Source organism: Paralichthys olivaceus, chromosome 8 (assembly GCF_024713975.1).
Source record: "Paralichthys olivaceus isolate ysfri-2021 chromosome 8, ASM2471397v2, whole genome shotgun sequence".
In the NCBI taxonomy this organism is placed as follows: domain Eukaryota; kingdom Metazoa; phylum Chordata; class Actinopteri; order Pleuronectiformes; family Paralichthyidae; genus Paralichthys; species Paralichthys olivaceus.
The window spans coordinates 7,326,976-7,349,996 of record NC_091100.1 but is presented as its reverse complement, the minus strand read 5'-3'; the positions used below and the strand labels follow the sequence as shown (position 1 = coordinate 7,349,996).

Genomic DNA, 23,021 nt, shown 5'->3' with positions numbered 1-23,021 from the left:
AAACAAATAATGTTTCAGTCTGACAGTTGGGAAAATACACTGGACCTCATCTATTTATCGATTTTATGTTTGATTGCTTTTGTTTGCTTTTATGCAACGTCGTCTTTTTCCTTTAAATGCTATTGTTCAGTTTATTTGTACTCACTGCTTTTACATGATTCTCATTGCTTTATTAATTCATTGTTTTTATTTGTTTGAATTACTTTTGAGATCGTGCAAATTTGAATGCCTTGTAAACTCTGTTTTAAAAGATGCTATATAGACTAAATGATAATAATTATTATTATTTGTATCATTAATATTATAAGTAGAAGTAGTAGTAGTCATAGTTGTAGTAGCAGTAGTGGTTAGAGTAGTAGTTACAGTAGTAGTTACAGTAGTAGTAGTAGTAGTAGTAGTAATCTTAGTATCTTATGGACCTTTGGCCACTATAATATCATCTTAGGCTTTTTGTGGAGACGTCAGTGAGATAAACATGCAACAATGTCTTCATCACATTTCCATCAAACAATGATACCTCTAGATAAATGTGACAAAGTCCAGCTGCTAAATGGTGTTTTGGGATATTTTCTCTCAAAATAAAGGTTTGAGTTGTGCACATTCATCACAGCTCGTACTTCATCAGCTCCTCCAACCCAGCGACCTCAAACAACTTCTCAGAGACGCCCACATAACATAAAAAAGCCAGATTTATAAAATGGCCGTGGCTGCAGTTAATGGTCTGTATTTCCAGCCTCACAGTGAGTTTCTGGGCAGCCCTGCCCCGGCTCGTCTGGCACTGCCCACTTCCTCCACTTTGATCGTCGAGAGCAGGAAACAGCGATCAGTGTGAAAGGCCGGGTCACAGTTTGATTAAATGAGCGATAAGGTTAGAATAAATGAACCGACTCTTCAACACTGCATGGGAAAAGGAAAGAGGCATTTCTTGCATTATGGTTAGAAATATTTAAGACTAGCTTTTACATTATACATATTCATTTTTACCTTTGGGGTTCGAAGGTTATGAGCATAAACTTCAGGGAGCATCTTGATTGCCCCCTGATGCCTGACAAGTCATAAACCCAGTCTCCTCCATGTTGGTGGATGGGACATGGTCCAAACTAAAAAAATACACGTCAAAATTGATTTCTCAAAGATGGTTTGTGTCATTTTAGGTAGTTCTTATCACACTGATGTTTCCTCAAGACTTTTTTTAATGATAACTTTATATTTAAATCGTGATTTGATGTCATAGAAACATCATGATTGACAGCTGAGACGAACTCGGGATTGGTCGAGTTGCTGTTTTGGCGGGACCTCGGTATCGTGCCTCCATCCTCTGATCGCCACTGTGCAGACTCCTGCTGCAAATGCAGAAGATGGTAGCTCTGGCATCCAGGATATTGTGGCTTAATTTCTAGATAGATTATGTACAGTCGCTGGTCCCTCACATGAAACGACCACCGTGACTGTTCAGTGACGTTTAGCCCTCAGACCTTCAGGCATCTTTAGGTTAATTGTTTTTGTTTTTTTGTTTTGGGCTTTCAAATCAGTTTTACTGTTATGATTCAGCCCCTCCCCTCTCATCCATGTTGTTTACAGTCGCTGCTGGCAGATTTGATAAACCCATTGTCCACAACTTTTCCAGCACCAAACTCTGGACAAACACAGTCGAGTGTTTAGCATCTAAACAGATATGAAATGAATTTGGTGAACAGACACAAGACTCAAAAATAATGCTAATGTTGCTCCACATCTGCTGAATGTGCAACTATTGGCGACATGTTTAATAAAACAATTTTACATGGTCAATGTTGTCTTTAAATCAATGGCAGTAAAAATATACCTCATGTCAATCAAAAACATTACTTGATGACCTATTACAAGTTTTGATGACATGGAAACAACTCATTCTTTCGGGTGTTCTAACATTACAGACTTGATAAGTTATTGAAAACAACCTTTTACAACAAGCCTCAGGTTTGCAGGTCTGTTTGTAAGTGATAAATATTCATACGTTTTTAAAGTTAGTGAGAGCCAACACTCTCCAGGCCCCGAGGCTTTCATTGAAACGTTGAATATTCTATTTTGCATGAATGCACATCTGTAATGCATATAAACAGATTAAATAAACTATAACTCAGTCATTGAAGAGACAATTAAAACATTATTAAATATTTTAGATGCTTCACACTACGTCGTGATAAAATCTTAGTTTTGCCTGTTAACTTCTTCTGCGTGTTAATCTTGTTAGTGTTGTGTTTCAGTTTAGAATCAAGCTTCCTGCTTTTAATTGTCTACACAGGTGGGCCTCTGAATATCCTTTGACCCTGGAGGCAGAATAAGGACCCCATTAGGAAAGTCAAAGGTCAGCTTATTGCTCGAGGCTAATTGATTTGAGTGACGTTTAAATATGCATATCCCATGAATCACAGCCTTTTCATCTAATCAGTGTGATTATCCATGTATTAAAACACAAGAGGGCATCAAATATATAATGGTTTCTTTCGCATCATAGAATTTTAAGTGAACTGTTTTTTTAATCCTTGTGTTTACGCATTAAACTTCGGGATATTATGGAAATTGTAATAGTTGATTTGTTTGAGACTTTTCTCTTAGCACAAGTAAATTATCCGAATAAAATCCAGCATTTAAGGGTTGTTCTGGAGACATTCAGACCACAAACAGACAAATACACATTCGAGGCACATCACACATGATGCAGCCTCTCATCGGGGACACAATCACTGCCAGATGGTGTCAGCCCCCTCCTCTCTAACCTTTGACACTCCCCTCTCTCCTTCTCTCTTTCTCATGCACACAGGAGAGAATGATCAGGTCTGGGGAGTTGCAGCCCAGTGAGCTGGAGGAATATAACTCAGAAGGTCGTACAGTACGGAGGCCCAGCAAATCCCTGTGGTCTGTTAATCAACATGAAAGATAAACAGAATATGCCCAGGGAAGGTAATGCATCATGCATGAAGGTTTTCCAACCACAGCTTGCAACAGTGCAGTTGTTTGACTGCGGGATGACGTGAGATCAATAAACATTTAGAAACACTGATTATGATAACAGTACAGTTTCTGATGTCATCTCAGGGTTTTCATACAAGAAATTGTGATGAATATATATATTCTCTGTGCTGTAGTTGAACAGCGTTAAAGAGAAATATTATATATCATTCCATGAAAAGACAAAAACCAAAAGTGTTTTAGTCTGTCATTGCTTTCTGATTCCTCTGTCCTGTGTATATCACACAGACCATTGGTTCCTGCTCAGTGTAAAATTCCTTAAAACCAAAGTAATTACTTTCAATATATCACTGTAACTGCCGCACACTAGAAAGGCACTCAGAGAGCTTATCTGTCGCCCAAGGCCCAACAGTCAGAAACAGAAATCACATTTGAATTTACCAGATCTGGATTTTTGTTTGTCCGCACCAAATTATACAGACATCAACAAATGTGTTTAAAAGTGACCTTTCTCCCGCAATGATAAAAAATGTTTCTGGATCTGCACCCTGATCTGGATCTGGTCCAAAAACATGATGGCTTCTTCTCTGACTCATACATCCTTCCACCAAGTTGCATCACAATCCATCCAGTAGTTTGGCTTCACAAACAATAGGCAACTTGTTTGTTGTTAGTTCTTTTTTTGTTAAATTTTTTGAATGGAATTATGCAAATGCAAATGTATATTTCCATCTTATCCCTTAAATACATTATAGATCATTATTATATTCATGTGTTATTATTGGCTATACAATAATCCTGCAAATACATTATAACTCAAGTGTGTATACATTCTCCGGCTACAGTCTGACAGCTGCAACCCATGCATGTATGAGTGCATGTGTTAATTATAGACTTAGTTTGAATGACCTTAATGTTAACCCATCATAGAAGCTTGATTGCTCGTGTGTATGGTGGGACTGTAGAAGCTCTATTTCTGGCAGGAGCTTTTAGCTCATTATTTTATTTAACTGACTGATCCAGCCTTTGTATAACAAAACCTTAACCCCAGGGATATTGGTAAATGTCTATTTAATTTTAAACAATTGCCGTAAACTTTACTGTCAGGATCCCCAGATTTTTAGTTACTGTTGATAGGTTCATGTTTGTGATATTATTCTAGACTGCATTATATTAAAAACTCTTTCTATTTTCTGCTCCGCTCTTAGGAGTTCAATGATATATGTATAATTTACACATTTCCAACAATGTCAACAAAAAGTGAATATTATAGACTTTGTAATGATATAATCTATGGGAGAGCTGTTGAATTGAATTGTGTTAGATTATACAGATGTACCTAATAAAGTGGCCTCATAGTGCAGCTGACATTGCCGTGTAGTAGAACCGATAATAAGATTTGTAGATACATTTTTTATGTAATGGTTTGCACCAGACCACAACCTGGACTTTTACAAACAAACCCCAGTTCATAACTTTTCCGAAATGTGAAGCATTCATGAAAAGAAGAAAGCTTCACCCTCAGTACGTCCACAAGGCAGCCTGAACGAGGAACTCAAATGGGCCCAGTGCCCTGCATCAAAACAGAAAACAACAGTATTCGCAATCAAGGGAAATAAGTGGAGGGATTAGGTGTTCTGGGGTGAGCTCGGGGGGGCAAGGCTGGAGGCTGGTGCAGTCTAAATAGAAACTGGATATGATGGACAGTCGGGAGGAGATTAGGGGAAAAGTATGCAGTGGGTTGGTGGACAGGAGAGCGCGTCTTTGGAGACCATCACATGGCACATGCATGTCAATTTACTCGACGGCGATCTAAAAAGGAAGCGGATCTCTCGGGCTCAGCACTCACCGAGCAGATGGATGCAGTTATATAGTGAGATTGATTTGTCTATATCAGCAAACAAGTGATCAACATCTCAGTGTTCAACCAGGAAACCCCATCAGTCTATATCGACTCAGGTTTCTTCAGCTTTGGCCACTTGGTCTTCACAGCTGTGTTAACAAGTAGCCAACTACTTTCAAATTGTCCACAGATGTTTTCTGAGTGAGGGCTGCGTGAGGCAAAGATCACGGCCTCGGTGGCAGTTTCTGACACAGCAGCTTGACACTACTATTACAAGTTTATGCAGAACTTACACACAGATATCTACATTTAGGAAAAACCTCCATAGCACAAAATATGTTTCAATATGGGTCTGTCTGTTGGGCCTAATTATTTCCCACATGCACTCATGAGATTTCTGATATGGGGAATGCAAAAAAAGTGCGATGGGCTAAGACTCTTGCATTTATCAGCACATTTGAGGTCTGTCTGACAAGAGCCAGATTGTAAGCAGGAATGTGTCCGGGCTGCAACCGGCTCCACTATCAGTCAGCCTGTCATCTAAGAGCTCTGTGTTACGCATATGAACACTGCAAGTATTGTATGTTATCGCTACATTTTTGAAAATGACTAACAGTTAGCAATATGCTTTTACTTAGCAGAAATACTTTTATAATATAATCCCCGTCCTCCTGGACAACAGCACCTTGCTTTACAGTTATTCAATGATTCTATTGTGTATGTAACAGACTACAAATCACTTTCTCCCTATATTTACACTTATGTTAATTCTACATGGCAACATTTCTGTGATTGTTACCTGTAAAGTTAAGCTGCTACAAAACTGTTATCGTTTTCATCCCTTATTAACCAATCGCTAATTTTGGCAAACATGCTAATTTCAACAATAGAAACATGCTAACTACGACTTGCTGTCTTGTTACTTGGAGTCTTGCAGCCATTAGCTCAAACTACACAACAGACACTACACGATCATTCACCAGGAGAAAACCCCAGAATCTTATGTCAGTGTCCGTCTCTTTAAACCTTCTCACCCCATCTTGTGTGCTACTTAAAGGTCCAGTGTGTAAGATTTAGGTGAAAGGGAACTATTGGCAGAAATTTAATGTAGAATAATCCTCCTGATGTTTTCACTAGTTCATTTCATCTAAATTGTATGAATTGTAGTTTCCTTTACCCCAGAAAGGGTCCTTTATATTCAAATACTTTATATTTACATCGAGGGGACCCTCTCTATGGAGGCCGCCATGTTTTTTTTACATTAGTCCAAACTGGACAAACTAAACACCTTTTGAGTTTTTATGACAATTAAAGTTCACCACAGGTTCTTTTTCATGTTTGGAAGGAGAGGGTGAGGTGAGGGGTGTTCAGCTGTTATATGCAATTTCATTTAGCAAATTAGAAATCTTGTCATTGAGCCTCTTAAATCATCTTTAAAGACTTCACATATAGTATTTGTCAGCTGCCAATCAAATGCCCATTTTATCAGAGGCTTTTGTCTGTGGTTTTCAAGCGAGTAGAAACAAGCTAAAATTTGTGGTGCGATCCAGACCTTAGATAAAAACATCAACCATCAAGTGCATCTTTCTGCTTAAAGTAGAGGTACAGATTTCTTTTAGCCTGGCATAGGGCAGTGAATGAGTCGGCTGGGTTTCATGATCTAAAAGCCATTGTGCAGACACAGGACCCAGCTGTTACTGGACAGTAAACAGCTCTGATAAGCTAAGTGCTAATGACACCACAGTGCACGGCTTTCCACGTCCACGAGTTCAATTCACAAGAGACAAAGTGGAAACATATATGACAACTCTGAAGACGACTTCGACATCTCGAGATAGAAATAGTACTTTCCTTGTGTTTCCAGTGTCCGTGTTAGCATTCCTCTACTTTTTACACAAGGCTGTGTGAACTTTCACTTGGTTTGAAGATGGGTGTGCATGTTGGTTGATCAATTGTCAATTCACTTACTGTGTTGTACTGCTAACTCTCTTTCAATAAGTGCATAGGAGAAAAGTAGTCTTTCCATTAACCAGATGAACTGCGATCCATTCCCCTATCATAACTGTTACAAATACTTCTTCAGTTTTCCCAATATGGTCGATGTTGCATTCCATGTATCTGCATTTAACAGAAAGTTAACAAATTTAATGAGCACCACTTCCTGCCATTTCTTATAAACAGTTCCTCAACACAATGATGTTCAGCTTGTTCACACAGCCCCTCACTTTCAGGATGCACATCCTTAACCCCCCCCCCCCCCCCCCCCCCCCCCCCCCCCGATGTCAGTTAGATCTGCTGCTGCCGGAAAGCCTGGGTCATCCTGCGGAAGTGGTTGAGTTTATATTCAAGGTGTATAAATGCAAGTCTCAGTTACGAAGCAGAGGCGGTTTGACATCCACACGATGCACATCAATACGACTGACCCTGTTGCTGTGGCTCTTCAGTTGAGGAATCAAGTGAGAGAAAGACTCATAATGAATCCACTTAATATCATTCTACTTTCTGTTGGTAGAATGGATCCGTTCTGCACATCAATTAAAAATCTCTCATGATTTTGTTCACGTTTTTTCACAACATAAAAGAAGATGAAACATAGATTATTGGTGAGAAGGAATTAGAACTGCAAATAAATTGACAGTTGTCATTGCTCTATGTTTTATGAAGTGTGGTGTTGAGGTAAACACAGTAAATCATAGTGTTACTTCTACAACACACTCAAACATACGAGGTGCAATCAACCCTGGGCAATTTTCACCAAATTGTGGCTGAAAGTCGGTGGTTCGATACCCAGGACCTCCAGTCTGCATTCCACAGTGTGATTGGGGAGGGATACTGAACCCCAAATTACCACTGATGGTGGATGAATAGTGTGGAACAGAATAAAGCTGGACAAAGAAATGTGTTTAGAAATGTGTGCATGTACAATATTATATTGTATTATATTAATTTGTCTTAATTATAGGGGGAGAATATTCTCATTTTATCAATATATATTTATTAGTAAATAAAAATTGTATTCTATTACTGTATCATTAAAAAAAATATTGTTCTGTTTATATTAAATATGTATCTATTAATTGAAGATTCCCATAATTATACTGGTAACATCTCCTCTTAGCCTTTTCTGTCAGTCACAGTTAAACATACACCTTCAAACAGCTTGAGGCCCGAGTGAGAAAAAAAAAGTCGCAGGAACTTAACAACGATTGTTTTCTTCTGGAGAACACCGACTTCTCCACAGGCTCTTTTCATCAGATATCATCATCGATGCTCTGACAAAGTTTCCCTCCTTCTAATTAAAGGCGTCTGTTAATATTATATTGATTAATTTCAGATGAAGTCAGGCGCTGGCACTAATCAGGCTATTATGAAAATGCCGCCATCACAATTCACGTTACTTTTGCTCTCGTGCTGGAACTTTTTTTTGTTTGTGTGAACCATATGTCCCAAATTAATAAAGCCAGGCGGTATACTGAGCCCTCTTCACTCTGTCACTGCTTGTCACAGTAGAATTGGCCTCAAACTTATTTCTTCCCTCCCCTCTCTCTCTCTCTCTCTTTCTCTCTTTCTCTCTCTCACTCTCTCCTCCTCTTTCTCCCTGTATCTTTTCCTCTCTGTTCTTTCTGTTTTCGTGCAAGTGTCCCAGTTAAGAAATTGCTTACATCCCACTCAGTCTGGGGCTGGATTGAAATTTCCCATAGGGTATGTACCAATATGCAGAGAGCACACTTCGACAGATGCCATCAGAGAACAAGCATATGAATTACCAGGCAGCCTGCCATCTTTGAGTTCAGACAGAATGGCATTAATACCTGATTACGATCCAAACAACAACACAACAACAACATGAAAGCCAAAGCAACTGGGAGCAGGTAAAGGTTTCATCATTTATACATTAATGGATTTACTAACAAAGGCTCCACTACCCCCTCAAAAGTTAAAATGTCATCGAAGCTGCCAACAATCAAGGGACTTTGGAGATAAAAAAAAGGGGGGGGTAAGAAAATCAGATGCCGTCAGCAAATCACGTTCCAATAAATTAAATATTCGCCACTGCTGACCATAAGTAATTCAGAAGCCATGAATATATTCATGACTACAATTAAAGAAAACATGATCCCTTTAATTTTAAACGGCTGTAAATATTGGCATTACCCAATTAAGTCACACTGCGGAGAAAGAACCTGCAAATGAATCGACACTCAACCTTTATTTTCAGATTAATTTAAAGTTCGATAAAAAAATAAATCACCGGGCATGGCACTGCTTTATGTAAAATGTATATGCATTAAATGTATGTTATGTTACATAGATGTACATTTGTTTTGAACATTTCTGTTAAAATAACTAAACTTTAAAATGGAAAATGGAAAAATAATTATTTTCAAGTTTATGAATTTTCTTTATTGTATTATTCACCTTTAACAACATTTATATAATGATGATCAATGATAAAAATCTGATTTTGGCAGCATCTTATAAATAAATCTACCCCTTACTACTTTATATTAATGTTTAAAGTTTATTAACGTTTTTGCATATATACGAATAAAGAAATAACATAGGCTCACTTTAGTACTTCTACATATATTAGTTTTTGTATTTTCTAAAAAGCCCACATTTACAAATATACTTACTGTACAGAAACAGGAGATAACACGTTCCTACCAGAGATTACCGACATCACATAAATGTCCCAGTCCATAAAAGTCCCAGTCCATAAATGTCCCGGTCTATAAATGTCCCAGTCCATAAATGTCGCAGTCTATAAATGTTCTTTTCTACTTTAATTTCATTGATGTAGGTTACTTTATCATTTCGTTAGTTTGATGTAATCAGAAGAGATTTTTTTCCTCAACAAATATGTTTTCTGTCAGACGTACCAGGAATAGAACATGAATATCTTAATTGAGTGGTTTTCCCCTTTAAGCAGCTGCTGCGTCGGCTCTTTGTCGGTGGTAAAGATCGAGGATGAGCGGCTCTGATGGTCTTCTTCCTGCTCTTAGTGCACATCGTGATTAATGTTCCATTTTGGAATCCATAATGGACAGTGATGCAGAAGCACTCCTCTCTCCTGACACTCGACCGTCTTCTCTTCTCACTCTGGCATTTTGTCATCTCAAGGAGCATTGAGCTGTCAGGGACGTGTCGATTTTTAAGTGTGTTTTGTTAGTGTTGGGATTTTTCACAATGATAATGTATATCTGGTCATTTAAAGGGATGCTCTATCATCCCTTCACAGCCCATTACTGAATCAGAACTTCAGCAGCCGTAAGAGAGAGCGTGATGCACTTCGACCACCCACGCAGTGGATGGTCTGTAAAAGCAAAGACCTACTGATGGTTTGCTCCTGCTTCCCGTCTCGGTCCTCCCCTCCCATCTAAAATAAAAGAAGCACAACATAACAACATGGACACTTGACTGCCTCATGTCGTCCTCCTTCCGATCAAACCTCTGCTGCCTCTCGTGTGGGAAACAGTTGCATGTAATGTATAGAAAACAGAATGTGAGTGGGCCTGGAGGAGAAGGTAGGAGGGTTTAAGGGAAAAGGGCAGATCGAAGGGGGGCCGTCGGGCTCCCAGATGCCCCTGCGGATGTGTGTGTGAACATGTATGTATATGTGTGTGTGTGTGTGTGCTGCAGTGCCTTGGAGATGACTGTCAGCAGGCGGTGCCTCCAAGTGAGAGGAGAGAGTGGGGGGGGGGGTGTTTCCAAAGGGGGCCCAGTCTGTTACCAAAGGGAGGTGGAGATTTACTATCCCACCCAGTCAAAGTGTCTCACTGGTGCTCTGACACACACTCACACACACACACACACATGCAAGGATACACACAACCACACTCACACACACACTCAGACATACTGCAAACTCTCAACAGGAAACTCTGAGCCATAATGCGAAGGCACCTCAGAGCAGACGGGTGCATTGCTCAAACCAAGTGGGATACCGTGCGGCTTTGATAGTGCGTTAATTACTCATGTGATGTGATACAGATGTCTGGGGGCTTCAGCCGAAAGTTTGCCTGACAGTTTCCAAGGGGGCCAGGCAGACATTTTAGAAGCGGTAGGTGAAAACCAAACGTATTTATTATTTATGGACAGATCGGTTTGCGTGCTGTCACAGATCCCAGCAGTGTCATGCTGATGCTAAACTGTGATGCTACTTGAAGGGCTGGCTGCTAAATAGTTCTTTGTGTACTTGGTGACAGCTGGGACTTTGAACAGGAAGAACTCTGGGCTATAGGAGTTTGCCTGCACTGTGACATGATGAAAAGGGGCTTCACTATCCATCTGACAGTTTCAAACTTTATCTGTTCTTCACTATGGAATGAGTTACTCTGATTTTCGTCCAGAAAGTTTGTTGATTTTGTTCCTGATAAGAGGCAGCAAAAGGTGAAGAAATGTATAAACTAAGCATTCAGATGAATTGTCAGTATTTTGTCTTTTGTAGTCTATAATCTTGCATTGCATATTTTTACTGGAAATCGACCCCGCAGCCAAGCAAGAAAAGGCGCTTTATTTTCAAACAACATGTTTCAACCTCTCTAAATTGGAAACAGATGGGAAAATACAACAGTGAGGAAATCATCTAGTTGTAAACCCACAGCTGGGACTCGTGGTCGGAGCAGCACGGGCACACATGAAGCCTTTTGTATAGCTGCAACATTATTGAGAGAGAGAAGCAACACAAAGAACTGAAGTCCTCCAGCAAAGGCTGAGAGCGGAGAAGATGCCCTTTGTGCTTGTGCTGATGTTTCGTCCTCGCTGTCACACTGTCCAGGCATCTCCCGTCTCTGCCGCCTCCGTAAAACCGCTCTGAAGTCTTGATGAAGTTTTAAACTTCCTCGCAATGTTTGAAAGGGACAGTTATGCTCGCAAACTTTTTTTTAAACTGACATGTAATGCTCCACTTTGGTTGTATTTAAGTGGAGATGAGATGGTTGCGGGATTTCCATGTGTTCTCTGAAAAATAACCAACTCTTCCTCTTGTTTGTTTTGTTTCTTTCCTCACCAGAGATATACTGGGACTGCATTTCAATCAGTGAAATCAAAGCGCTGACTGTGTTCCACGATGGGCAACGCAGCTCTACATATGTTGGTGCTAATGGCCTGTATGGCAGCCAGAGGAATGTGCCAGATAAACAGAGCTCAAGCCGAGACGGACCTGGGAACCTACAGCACCGTCAGTCCGAGCACGGACCCAGGGCTCCATCAGTGGGGCCTGGGGGCCTATTCATCCCCCTCTGCCAATGAGACTGTGGTAAAGAGGCCGGTACCACCTCCGATGTGCCTGCAAATTACTTCTATTAAGGACTACTTTAAGTATATCAACACCACGATTTCCGTGATAGTGTTCGCAGTCGGCCTGATTGGAAACGCCACCCTGCTGAGGATTATTTACCGCAATAAGTGCATGAGGAATGGGCCCAATGCCCTGATCGCCAGCCTAGCACTGGGTGACCTCATCTACATTTTCATTGATATACCAATCAATGTTTACAAGGTACAGTTTTCACTCCATTGTGCATGTTTACGTGAAGTTTTAACCTTCCTTTCACAGCCCTGCTGCTAAGTGACAGGTCTCTGTGTTGATATAGTGAAAAGCAGCAACAACTGAAATGAAAGGCAAAGTTAAAAGTGGGATAGTATAGACGGGAAAATGGGGGCGGGGTGTAAGTGAGGGAGCAAATAGACGGGAAAGTGTAATCAGTCAGACGGGGTTATCTTCGGGGTGTGAGCAGATTAGTGATGAGAGGAGCAGGGATACGGCCGGCTTGAGTAAACAAAGGGATCAGGCTGTAGTCACACATGCCAGTGGCCTTGTGCTGACCTGAGACATTAGTCGCTTATCTTAGTTTTATTTTCGGAAATACTCTACTGCTCCTCAAGTGATAAATCATGTGAGGAGTTTTTGACTTAGTTGTTCATGGGAGCCCCATCGATCGTCGTAGTTAGTCAATAAGATTGAGTTTGAACATGGACTGCATTCAGTAGAGCGTATACCAACAGACCGCTTGAATTAAACCAAACCTTATAGCTATGGCCACATTATGTTTCTCAGCTACACACTGGAGATAGTTACAGGTTTCTAATCCTATTTGATACCGCATTAAAATCCACTAGATCCAGATTTTTATTTGGATCTTCACCAAATTGCCCACCTTCATAAATATCAGTCCCATAAACGTGTGTGATTTTCTTCTCAAGATTCATTCCAATTGTTCCCTGGGAAAATTGTGAAATGTTGAAAAAAAAACATGTTGCAATTTTAAAGAAAGTTTTGGATCCACACCGGAATATAATGGTTTCTTCCCTGAACAAAAACGCAACCTTCCACCAAGTTTCAAGATAATCCATCGAGTAGTTTTAATCCTGGTAACAAACAAACAAACGCAGACAAAAACCCAACCTCTGATGTGGAGGGTAATTATTTCAGTCCTGTGTTTACAGCTTCAATCACGATCAGAAATTCTTTTGTTTTCCTTTACCACAGATTTTTCCTTCAAATAATAAATGTTATCTAATGATGATGTATTGTTCTCAGGGTTCCTGTCTTGTGTTGATTCACACCAGTATCCAGTGTCACGCTTTGTGTAATAATCAACACTGATTGCTAAATATAGGGATCAGTCAATCTGATGTTGTGAGTTCATTATGGGACTCCATTTCACAGCGGAACAATAATAAAGCCACCTGGTTAAAATTAACTGGGGGACTTTGAGGGCACAGTGACTTTGTAGTTCCAGCTGCACATGTGCAAAGAGGAAACAAAAACCATGGGGCAACAGTTTATGCACAAACAAAGAAAGAGCCACGTCTACAATGCTGCAACCATCCTGAAGCCTCCTGTGCACTTCCACAGGGCAGTGACAGTGTTTCCAAAAATAATCTGCTACTTATACTTAAAAACAATGGCGTGGGCTCCTCTTCTGACCTCCTGGGAAACTGAACGGGTAAACATTATAGGGCCAGGAAGGACCATAAAGTTCTTCCTTTGGGTTCGGCCCAGAGACACTTGTTCAACGCAGGTTGTATCCTTTTGAAGGAAAATTGCCAAGGCCGCTCTGACGCAAAACAAAAACCTCTACTCACATGGCCTTGACTTATTTTACTAAGGAAGTAATATAATGAGAGGTTGTGGAAGTGGCTTTTAGATACTAGTGACAATATGCTGAATAATTATCATTAAAGTTTAGTTGCAGGTTCTGAGAGCTTTAAGTTAGCAGGAAATGAGAAACTTCAGCAGAAGTTGTTCAAAGTTAATGTCCAACTAAATTCTCGATGACGTTTAGATGACCTTGAGAAGCGCCTCAGTCCACAGTAACATCGTCTTACATACGCAGATCTTAACGATGGTCAACATGAATTCAGTATCAAAAATGAGATTAATAATCAGCTCCCTGAAAACTTTCATAACATCATTATTTACATTGAGGTGATGCATCAACTAACCCAACCAGGTTAAAAAAAATGAAAAATTATGAAAATGTTGAAGAATCTCACAGTGATAAAGAATCTACACCAAAAGGTTATGTCTTCTTCTTTTTCCCAATAATCACAAACCAACAAACAGAGTAACGATATGAACGTGATCGATGGTCAATGTTGAAGAACAGAGTAATTCTGTTGGGATTTGTGTTGACCTGAACATTATGTTGTTTTCTCACCAGCTCCTGGCGTCACGTTGGCCATTTGACGACAGCGTTGTCGGCCTGTGTCTGTGTAAGCTGGTGCCCTTCCTGCAGAAAGCCTCTGTGGGCATCACTGTTCTCAACCTGTGTGCCCTCAGCGTGGACAGGTCAGTGACAACATCCTCCACACTGCTTCACCATTAGTCACAGGAAGAGCTTTAACAGAGGTGGACCAGCATAAAGGTTTTTAATACACAAGTGAGGTCCCAGCAAAACTCTATGATGGGTTTTGTACACGTTTGTTGTTTGTCAGTTAGAGTGAGCTGGGTTGAGATGCACATTAGGCATGAAATTGCACAGATAGGAAGGAGTATTAAATATTTAATAACAAAAAGTAGTTTTTTTTTGTGATTTCAATATTTCTCCATAACTAACCATATATCGGTTTTCCCATCCTCATCGAGTCGGCAGATTTCCACTTGGATACATGGTTTTGTAGCATGTTTGAGGAAACAAATATTACACAAGCAAATTTGATTACACTAAAGGAGGCAGTCCAGTCAAATCGCTGGGAAGAAAATTAAACAAGTCAGATTCAGCCAACGAGCACTGCCAATTCATCAAGTCTCAAGAGAGGGAGACAGAGAGAGACAGAGAGAGACAGAGAGAGAGCCTCACTTCAGATTGTTATGTCTCACAACAGTTTTTTGTCTAATATAATTTTTCTTATGAGTTTGGTTCATACCAAAAGAATGAATAAATATTTTATTTCCGGGAAACAAAGATCAATAACCATTGTGACTGTTCATTGGAAAGTTAGTTCTTATCTGTTTGTTGCCTCAGTATCTGCCTCTCCTTTAAGATCTGTTCCTTAATTGTTGAGTGGAACTATTTTGTGGACAACAATAAGTGTATAATAGAAAGTGGACGCTGTACCAATATGAACTTGATAACAACAACTCCATCTTGATAGCAAGTATAATGACAAGTTAATTTTTTAATAGTGCCTTAATAGAATTTCCCTAATGAATAAATAATCATGGTGAAGTGCTGAAGTTCAGTGTCATCTCACTTTATGCACTAGACACAACTTTAGAGATAAGAGGCTCCTTCTGTTATGCTCAGATTTAACCCTGCAGAGATATAATGAGCTCTATTAGAGAGGAGGAGAAGAAGGCTGCAAAGTTACAAAGCTGCAAAGCTGCAAAGCTGCAAAGCTGCAAAGCTGCAGAGCTGCGTTCAAGGCCACACGTTTCCAGGAAATGTGTATATAGCATATCTCTGCCTGTGAGACTCTTTTGTATCTTTTCATCATTGGAGGAAGAGAAAAAAGGTGGATACATTACCACTTAGTAAAATATAAATGCCGCCATGTTGTTCAACAGAGAAATTCAAATGTGTCATGAAAAATATATTGTTTTTGCCATAAAATCTTGATGCAGGATTTTACTAAAACATTTCGACAAGTGGTTTCCATTAAAGAAACAAACAGGCAAACAAGTACTGAGTGCATGGGAAACACAAGCCAACACAGACCTCTCTGCCAACATGGGCCAGTCTGTTTGGAGGCTTCACAGAAATATAAATATTAGATATTTAAAATAAACAATTGATCATCTCTCGTCATTAATTCTTAACATTTGATATACTTTGCTGACTGAGCAGTTTGCTGTGTTTGCTTGTGCTGCCTCACAAACGGGAAATGTTATTGGCTTTGTCAGTCAAGAGACAAGGAAAATGATGAGTTTACTGGTTTCTGTTTAAAGAAGCAGCTGGAAGCAAGTGGCTGTTGTAGACTGATTCTGATTAATAGAGGGGTCTCTTTATTCACGTCATATTAATATCATGGTGATAACTTATTGGGTTTAATGCTTTCAAATTTAAAATGTCTTAATTGTAGCTCTGAAGAACTGCACAAAATGATATTTACTGCATTAGCCTCCAGTCATTTTCATCTGACTCATTAACGGCACTTTCCCATCTGTCTTGTTTGGTCTGGACCTTCAGAATTAATCTGGATATTATACAAGGAGTTGTCTTGGACGATGGCGTAGGCCCACAGACCAAACTTTAGTCCGACCAAAAGAGCAGATCTCTCCGTGGATATGTTTGTTTGCAGTGTGAAAACCTTCTTAGAAGATAAATTTGAACTTTCGGAGTAATATCAGGAAGTTGAGACAGCTTTAAATAATTGAAGAAGTAAAAGAACATTCGAACAGCACTATGGCGATCTCACTCTATATAATGGACTTAATAGTGGTAATCTTCACACCGTTTTTCATAAACTAAAACACTGAATATAAATGTTTCTGTCTCACAGGTACAGAGCCGTGGCTTCCTGGAGCAGAGTGCAGGGCGTGGGCATCCCTCTGTTCACTGTCATTGAGATCGTGTCTATCTGGCTGCTGTCGCTCATCCTGGCGGTACCGGAGGCCATCGTGTTCGACATTGTCCCCTTCAACTACAGGAATCAAACCTTACGCACTTGCATGATGAACCCCACAACTAACTTCATGATGGTACGCTCACGTCCTCCAAAGTTTCCTCCAGTTTTTTTTCTATGAGTCATTGTTTTGCTTGTATTCAGGCCATGATGTGCTGTACAGCACATTGTGTCAAAGTACACTTCAGAACAGTCGTTGATTCTGGGAATAAAGAGACAAAACATTACAGGACTATTGAGATAGGAAACCCAGCTGCATGAGGAGGACTCAAAGTGAAAGTGCACGTTCAGCTGAATTTTTCCATAATCTTAAAAGCGTGTGTTGTTTGTTCTGAGTGTTTAAATGGCGCACTGATGTGCTATTTTGGTTACAGGGCCGTATACTTTTAGAGTCTCAGTATGACAGCCAAAACAATCACCTGTAAATCTCCTGCTTGGGCCATAAATATTTTAAAACTAAAAAAAATGTGAATACCTCAGGACTTGTCACTCCGGCCCAAATTCACCTTTCAAGTAAGGAGATGAGAATTTGACACTAAGAGGATTTTGAGGGGAGTGTTCCTTTAAGAAATAATCTGGGTCTATTTACTCTCTTAGCGGCGGTGGCCTTTTTAACATCTTCAGAGCACATAATTGATTGCAGGCCACGTGCAATTACCCGTCTGAAATCTGAGGCCTCGAGCTGAGCCACATGTGCATATCTATTCCATATGCACTCCACTGGCCCACTCTGTCTTACATTTCTCTGTATAAGATAAACATGTTTGAGAAACATAAGCCTCCTAACAGTATTATTTGATTGAAATGAAATAGGGGTTGGTCTACTTTACTAGATTTTCTCACCAATTCTCTTTTTGGCCCAATTCACATGAAGCCAAAGTTCAGAGTTGATCAGCTGAATTTTTGTTTTTGCTTTACACATTTATCTTGTGTAAAAAGGTTCAGTCACTTTGTGTGGTTTTGAAATTGTGCTGTTTTTAAAGCGTATACTTACCTTCCAGATGGCCTCATCAAACGTACAAAGCAATTAAAACCAGTCTATTCACTTCAATCGCACTGGAGTACAGGGGTAGTCTGGGAGTGGTTTAGGTCCGGGTCAGGTTCAATTACAAAAGCAGATTCTTGGTCTGATCATTTCAGGTTCACGCCTACTTCCAACATCACATTTTTACCGTACATCAGTAGCAGTTGACACATTTTATAGAGAGTTCCTGACTCCATAGACAGATTTAGGTGCAAGAGGAGTCACATGTGGGAAGTTGTCAATTACAGAAAATTAAGAGAAGGTTTTATTGAGTTCTTAAAATTTGATGCAGGGCAGGTGGAGGAGTTTTATGGAAGGAGAAGAGGATCACAGAGGATGTGTGATCGACCTGCTCACACTGTAATTTGTGTTTTTATTTCAATCTATTGTGATTTAATGCGTCACATGTGCTTGTCCCTGTAGTTCTACAAGGATGCAAAGGACTGGTGGTTGTTTGGCTTCTACTTCTGTGTCCCGCTCGCCTGCACTGGAATCTTTTACACTCTGATGACCAGCGAGATGCTCAACCACAGGAACGGCAGCCTGCGGATCGCTCTCAGTGAGCACCTCAAACAGGTGGGGCAATACTTCTTCTCAAGGATGATGAAAACCCTGTTGCCCCACGATCAGGCAGTGGAAACTTTTTTATAATAATGCCATAATGATGTAGATCTGCAGACCACATCTCTAATGTTATTGGTTAAAAAGGTTGATGCATATATGATGTCACTTTCTGACTTCATAGGGAAGTTATGATGATGTCTTATCTACCATATGATCAGAATTTTTTTCAATCTATGTAAGAATTAATGTTGTGTCTATAATCCTATTGAATGCAGAAATGTCTGGAAATATACATATAACGGCTTAATTTCTTAAATGTCATTGTAAGGTCGATTATTATATGACATTAAATGATGAGTAATAATTTCTGAACGATATAAGCTTAAAGATAAATGTTTTGTCTTGGAAAGCTTTTTTTTTAAACCTGACCTTGACCTTCGAGATATTCCCACCAACCTGTTAAGCGTTGTTGAATTATTTAGTACACACACACACACACACACACACACACACACACACACACACACACACACACACACACACACACACACACGCCAGACACACAAGAGGTGAAAACAATATATTTTCTATTTTCTAAATAAGCTCTGGAAAACCAAAATTGTGTCAGGTATTAAGTTCACAAAAAGGACATTAACATTTTCGATGTGTAAAATGGATACACACTGGCTAAGTGTGTAATCAATAACTGTCTAACTCTCCATTACATTTGCTCTTTTCTTTTCATCACCAGAGAAGGGAAGTGGCCAAAGCTGTCTTCTGCCTCGTCCTCATCTTTGCCCTCTGCTGGTTTCCACTGCACCTCAGCAGGATCCTAAAGAAGACGGTTTACTACCAGAATGATAATTCGCGCTGTGAGCTGCTTAAGTGAGTTCCTGGTAGAACAACACTCTTAAATGTACAAGATATGACACCTGATATAGAATAAGAATAAGTATAATCAATCTTTCTAATATTTTCTTTTTACAGTTTCCTTTTGGTCCTGGATTACCTTGGTATCAACCTTGCAACCATCAACTCCTGCATAAACCCCATTATCCTCTACTTTGTGAGCAAGAAGTTTAAAAACTGCTTCAAGGTATAGTACTTCCCTACAAGAGAGGGACATGACATAACACAAACACACACACACACACACACACACATCTCTTAATAAGCCTTTGGATTTAGTCTGGCCTGTAAAGAAAACAGTGAACTCAGGCTATGACTCAGAAGTTGTGATGGCATTCCGTGTAAAAGCAGCCCTTTGATTCATGTATTCACTTTACTGGCAGAGGTCACACACTGCAAATATCTGTCAAAAGAACCTAAGCTGGAGATAAACCATGTCTCTTGTTGCACGTTACACAAGTTGTGGGAGGGAGGTGGGGGGAGTCAAAAGAAAAACCTACAAGTAACCGTTTCAATGGATGAGTAAGTGGTATCCATCTTCTTCTCATCGAACTCCCAACAACAACAAGAATGTAAAATAGTGTATTTCACGAAAAGGAAAACTTTTCCCTTAAAATGCATTTTCTTTTTTTCTCTTTGCATTTTCTTCAAGTCATGTTTGTGCTGCTGGTGTTACTCTGACAACCAGCAGAGCAGCATCGGTCCCATGAACGGCACCAGTATCCAGTGCAAGAGCCCCGAGCCCAACAACCTGTTCAGCGACCGCAGCATCAGGAAAGACAGCAACTGAATCATTCAATTGCCTGAGGACTTTTATGTTTTCAAGCTTTTCCATTTCCCCAAGATGCTTTTAAGACGCAAGCAGTTAAGAAAAAGTACTTTTTCAGCCAACGTCCACCACTGACGCAACATATGAGCCTAATGGGAACAATTGATTTTCAGTTCTATGCACATTTGGACGGATGGAGCCACAAAACACGAGACCTTCACACGATGGACCTTTGTTTGGTCAGGATTGTTTCTTCTATCCACTATTGTTCAACTTCAATCACATGTTTATTATTGTAACCATGAGGCCAAAGGTCCTCCAACCATAAGGAATAACCTTAACTCAAACCATCGTGTTTTCTTTAACCTAACCATGCAGTGACCATTCCATAAGCTTGACTGCATATTTATTATTACGACTTTGAGTAAGAAGGTCCAGGAGGCCTCTGCTTGGGACGAACGACATCCGGCCAACTACAATTGTTCTGACTAGAAGACTTGTTGGAACTACGTCAGTGCCAGAATATGATCAAAAACAGTTCACTGGCACAAAATTAGAAAAGTGCAGGACTGTTTGTATAGCAGATAAGGTTCAACTCTGTGTTTTTATAGCACAGGTCAAGCAAATGATAAATATGTAGTAATGCATTATGACAGGTCTGGTATCACCATTCACCAAAAATGGACAGGAATGATCTTTTAATAGCACTGTGAATTTTACTATACTACAACAATAGGCTAATTGTGCATGTATAAGCCATGGAATATATATATATATGTATAGTGTCCACTTTTATAAAGTGTTATATTGCTGTAATGATAAGTATTTTATCCAATTATGTAATGACAGAGGTGGATGAGTTTTAATGGTGGTGGTAAACTTACAATTTGTCACTTTGCGTTTCTTGGTTTACGCTAATGGATGAAGTCTGATCTGTTTAATCTCACTTTGGCAGTTTGGGACACATGTAGAGGCTGGTAGTGTATCAGGGGGTTCACTAAAAGGTCCAGTGTGTAAGATTTAGGTGAAAGGGATCTACTGACAGAAATTCAATATAAATATAAAATGTTTCATCAGATAGTAAAAATTCTTGTTTTCTTTGACCTAGAACGGGCTCTTTATATTTAAATACTTTATATTTACATTGAGTGGGTCCTCTCTATGAAGGCAGCCATGTTTTTTACTGTAGCCCAGACTGGACAAACTAAACACCTTTTGAGTTTTTATGAAAACTGAAGCCACCACTTGTTCTCTGTCATGTTTGGTGGAGGAGGGGGAGGAGAGGGGTATTCAGCTGCAACATGACACTTTACCACTAGATGTCACTAAATTTACACACCTTTAAGTAACTAATTAATGTAATAACATAGTAATTAGTTAGAGCTTTGTGTAACGTACCGATCACTATTGGTGGGGTTTATGTCTGTATCTTGGCTGACAGCTAACTTGCTGCTAGCTCTAGCATTATATTTAACCCGCAGAAATGAAAACAATGTCAGTCTCCTCAACTCATCCAAGAAAGTAAGTACAGGAAATTATAAGTGTTCTTTGTGTGGCAATCATGTTCAACTATACTGCCTTATAATGTTTGATATGTGAATACATGTAAACCTGTGTGCATTTGAACATGCGAGTGTGTGTGTGTGTGTTCCACTTCTTTGTTTGTGGGGTGTTTTGCACACATTTGTGTACATAAGACTAAGCGATATCTGTACAGTATTATTTTACCACTATCCATCAACATACATACGTTACACATACACATTACTCTGTGGAAGATGGAATTCGTATGTTTGTTGCCTTTGATTTAACATGTAAACCTCGTGTTTGTGCTGCTGCTTCTACCAATAAATCCATTTTCCATATCCACTGTGAACAAAGAGGTTCATTTCACCGTCGCACCAACGTCAGTTACTCCAGAAAAGCCACTGGGGCCCCCTCTGTTTTTCATCTGCGTCTGGGAGTGATTTGACGCTCGCTGTGACCTGCTTGGCAACTGAGCCCTCAGGGTTGCTAATGTCAGCGGAGAGGATGTGACCAACTCGGTCGCTGGGAATATGATATGCGAACTCACTTCACATCTGTGTTGCTAATAGAGTATCGAGGAAACAAGAGTTTGAGCGTTACTTAACTCCGTTTTAAGTCTCAGCTTTGATGTGACGGGTTTGTATGTGCATGTTTTGCTTACATACAATGTCATAATTCAAGATTCAAGATGTTTGTCATATACACAATGGTCACTAGGTAAGGGATTGCTGATGTAATAGTTTTAATGACATTGGAACTTTATTTAAAGCAACACAAACATATTTGAACTTTCTTTACTGGAACAAGTGTTTATTTTACACTTGTTTTGCATTGGCTAACTCAAAAAGGGACCAATTCAATTCACAAAGCTGAGAAACACCCAAAACCAACAGCACATTTATCTGGCTAAAGCCTGTTATTTGTTGCAGCTGGTTGGTGATAAATCTCATCCTGGTCATAAACTTCATGAAACATATTCCTCATGTGAAATCACTGATTGGGTCAAAAGATGGGTTGATGAAATACAACATTTCAAAATTTTATGACACAGAGGATTGAAAATGAAGCAAAACATATTTTAACATTCAGATGAAACATAATGGGAAAACATTCATGTGTTTCTGGGAAGTAAACAGTCCCAGTGTGTGAGAGGAAGTGAGGAAGAGTAACACAGCGCAGTTTTATTTCTGTGGAATTTGGTGGGAACCGCTTTTCCTTGCCAGCAGTGAATTGAATAAAGCTTGAAAACAAATAAGAGGCTCTCAAGGCTCCAAGGTGCTTCTCAATGCGGAGCTAACTCAGATTTGTTTACTCTAAGTATGTTAAAGTGTCCGAGGCAAAGACAATGGAGGTTGCTT

At 39.7% G+C, this 23,021-nt stretch overlaps 1 protein-coding gene across 2 annotated transcripts; it reads left to right on the top strand.

Annotated features, from left to right (window-relative positions):
* The first annotated feature begins 10,528 nt into the window (after positions 1–10,528).
* Positions 10,529–22,001, top strand: ednraa (endothelin receptor type Aa). Of its 2 annotated transcripts, none has more exons than XM_020101129.2 (8): positions 10,529–10,859; positions 11,811–12,299; positions 14,467–14,594; positions 16,748–16,946; positions 18,318–18,470; positions 19,210–19,343; positions 19,446–19,554; positions 20,020–22,001. In XM_020101129.2, the coding sequence occupies exons 2-8, from the start codon at positions 11,868–11,870 to the stop codon at positions 20,155–20,157; spliced, it is 1,293 nt and encodes a 430-aa protein (XP_019956688.1). In that variant the 5' UTR covers positions 10,529–10,859; positions 11,811–11,867; the 3' UTR covers positions 20,158–22,001. The 2 variants fall into 2 exon arrangements, with proteins under 2 accessions (XP_019956688.1, XP_019956689.1); XM_020101130.2 differs by lacking the exon at positions 10,529–10,859 and adding an exon at positions 11,165–11,188.
* The last annotated feature ends 1,020 nt before the right edge of the window (positions 22,002–23,021 follow it).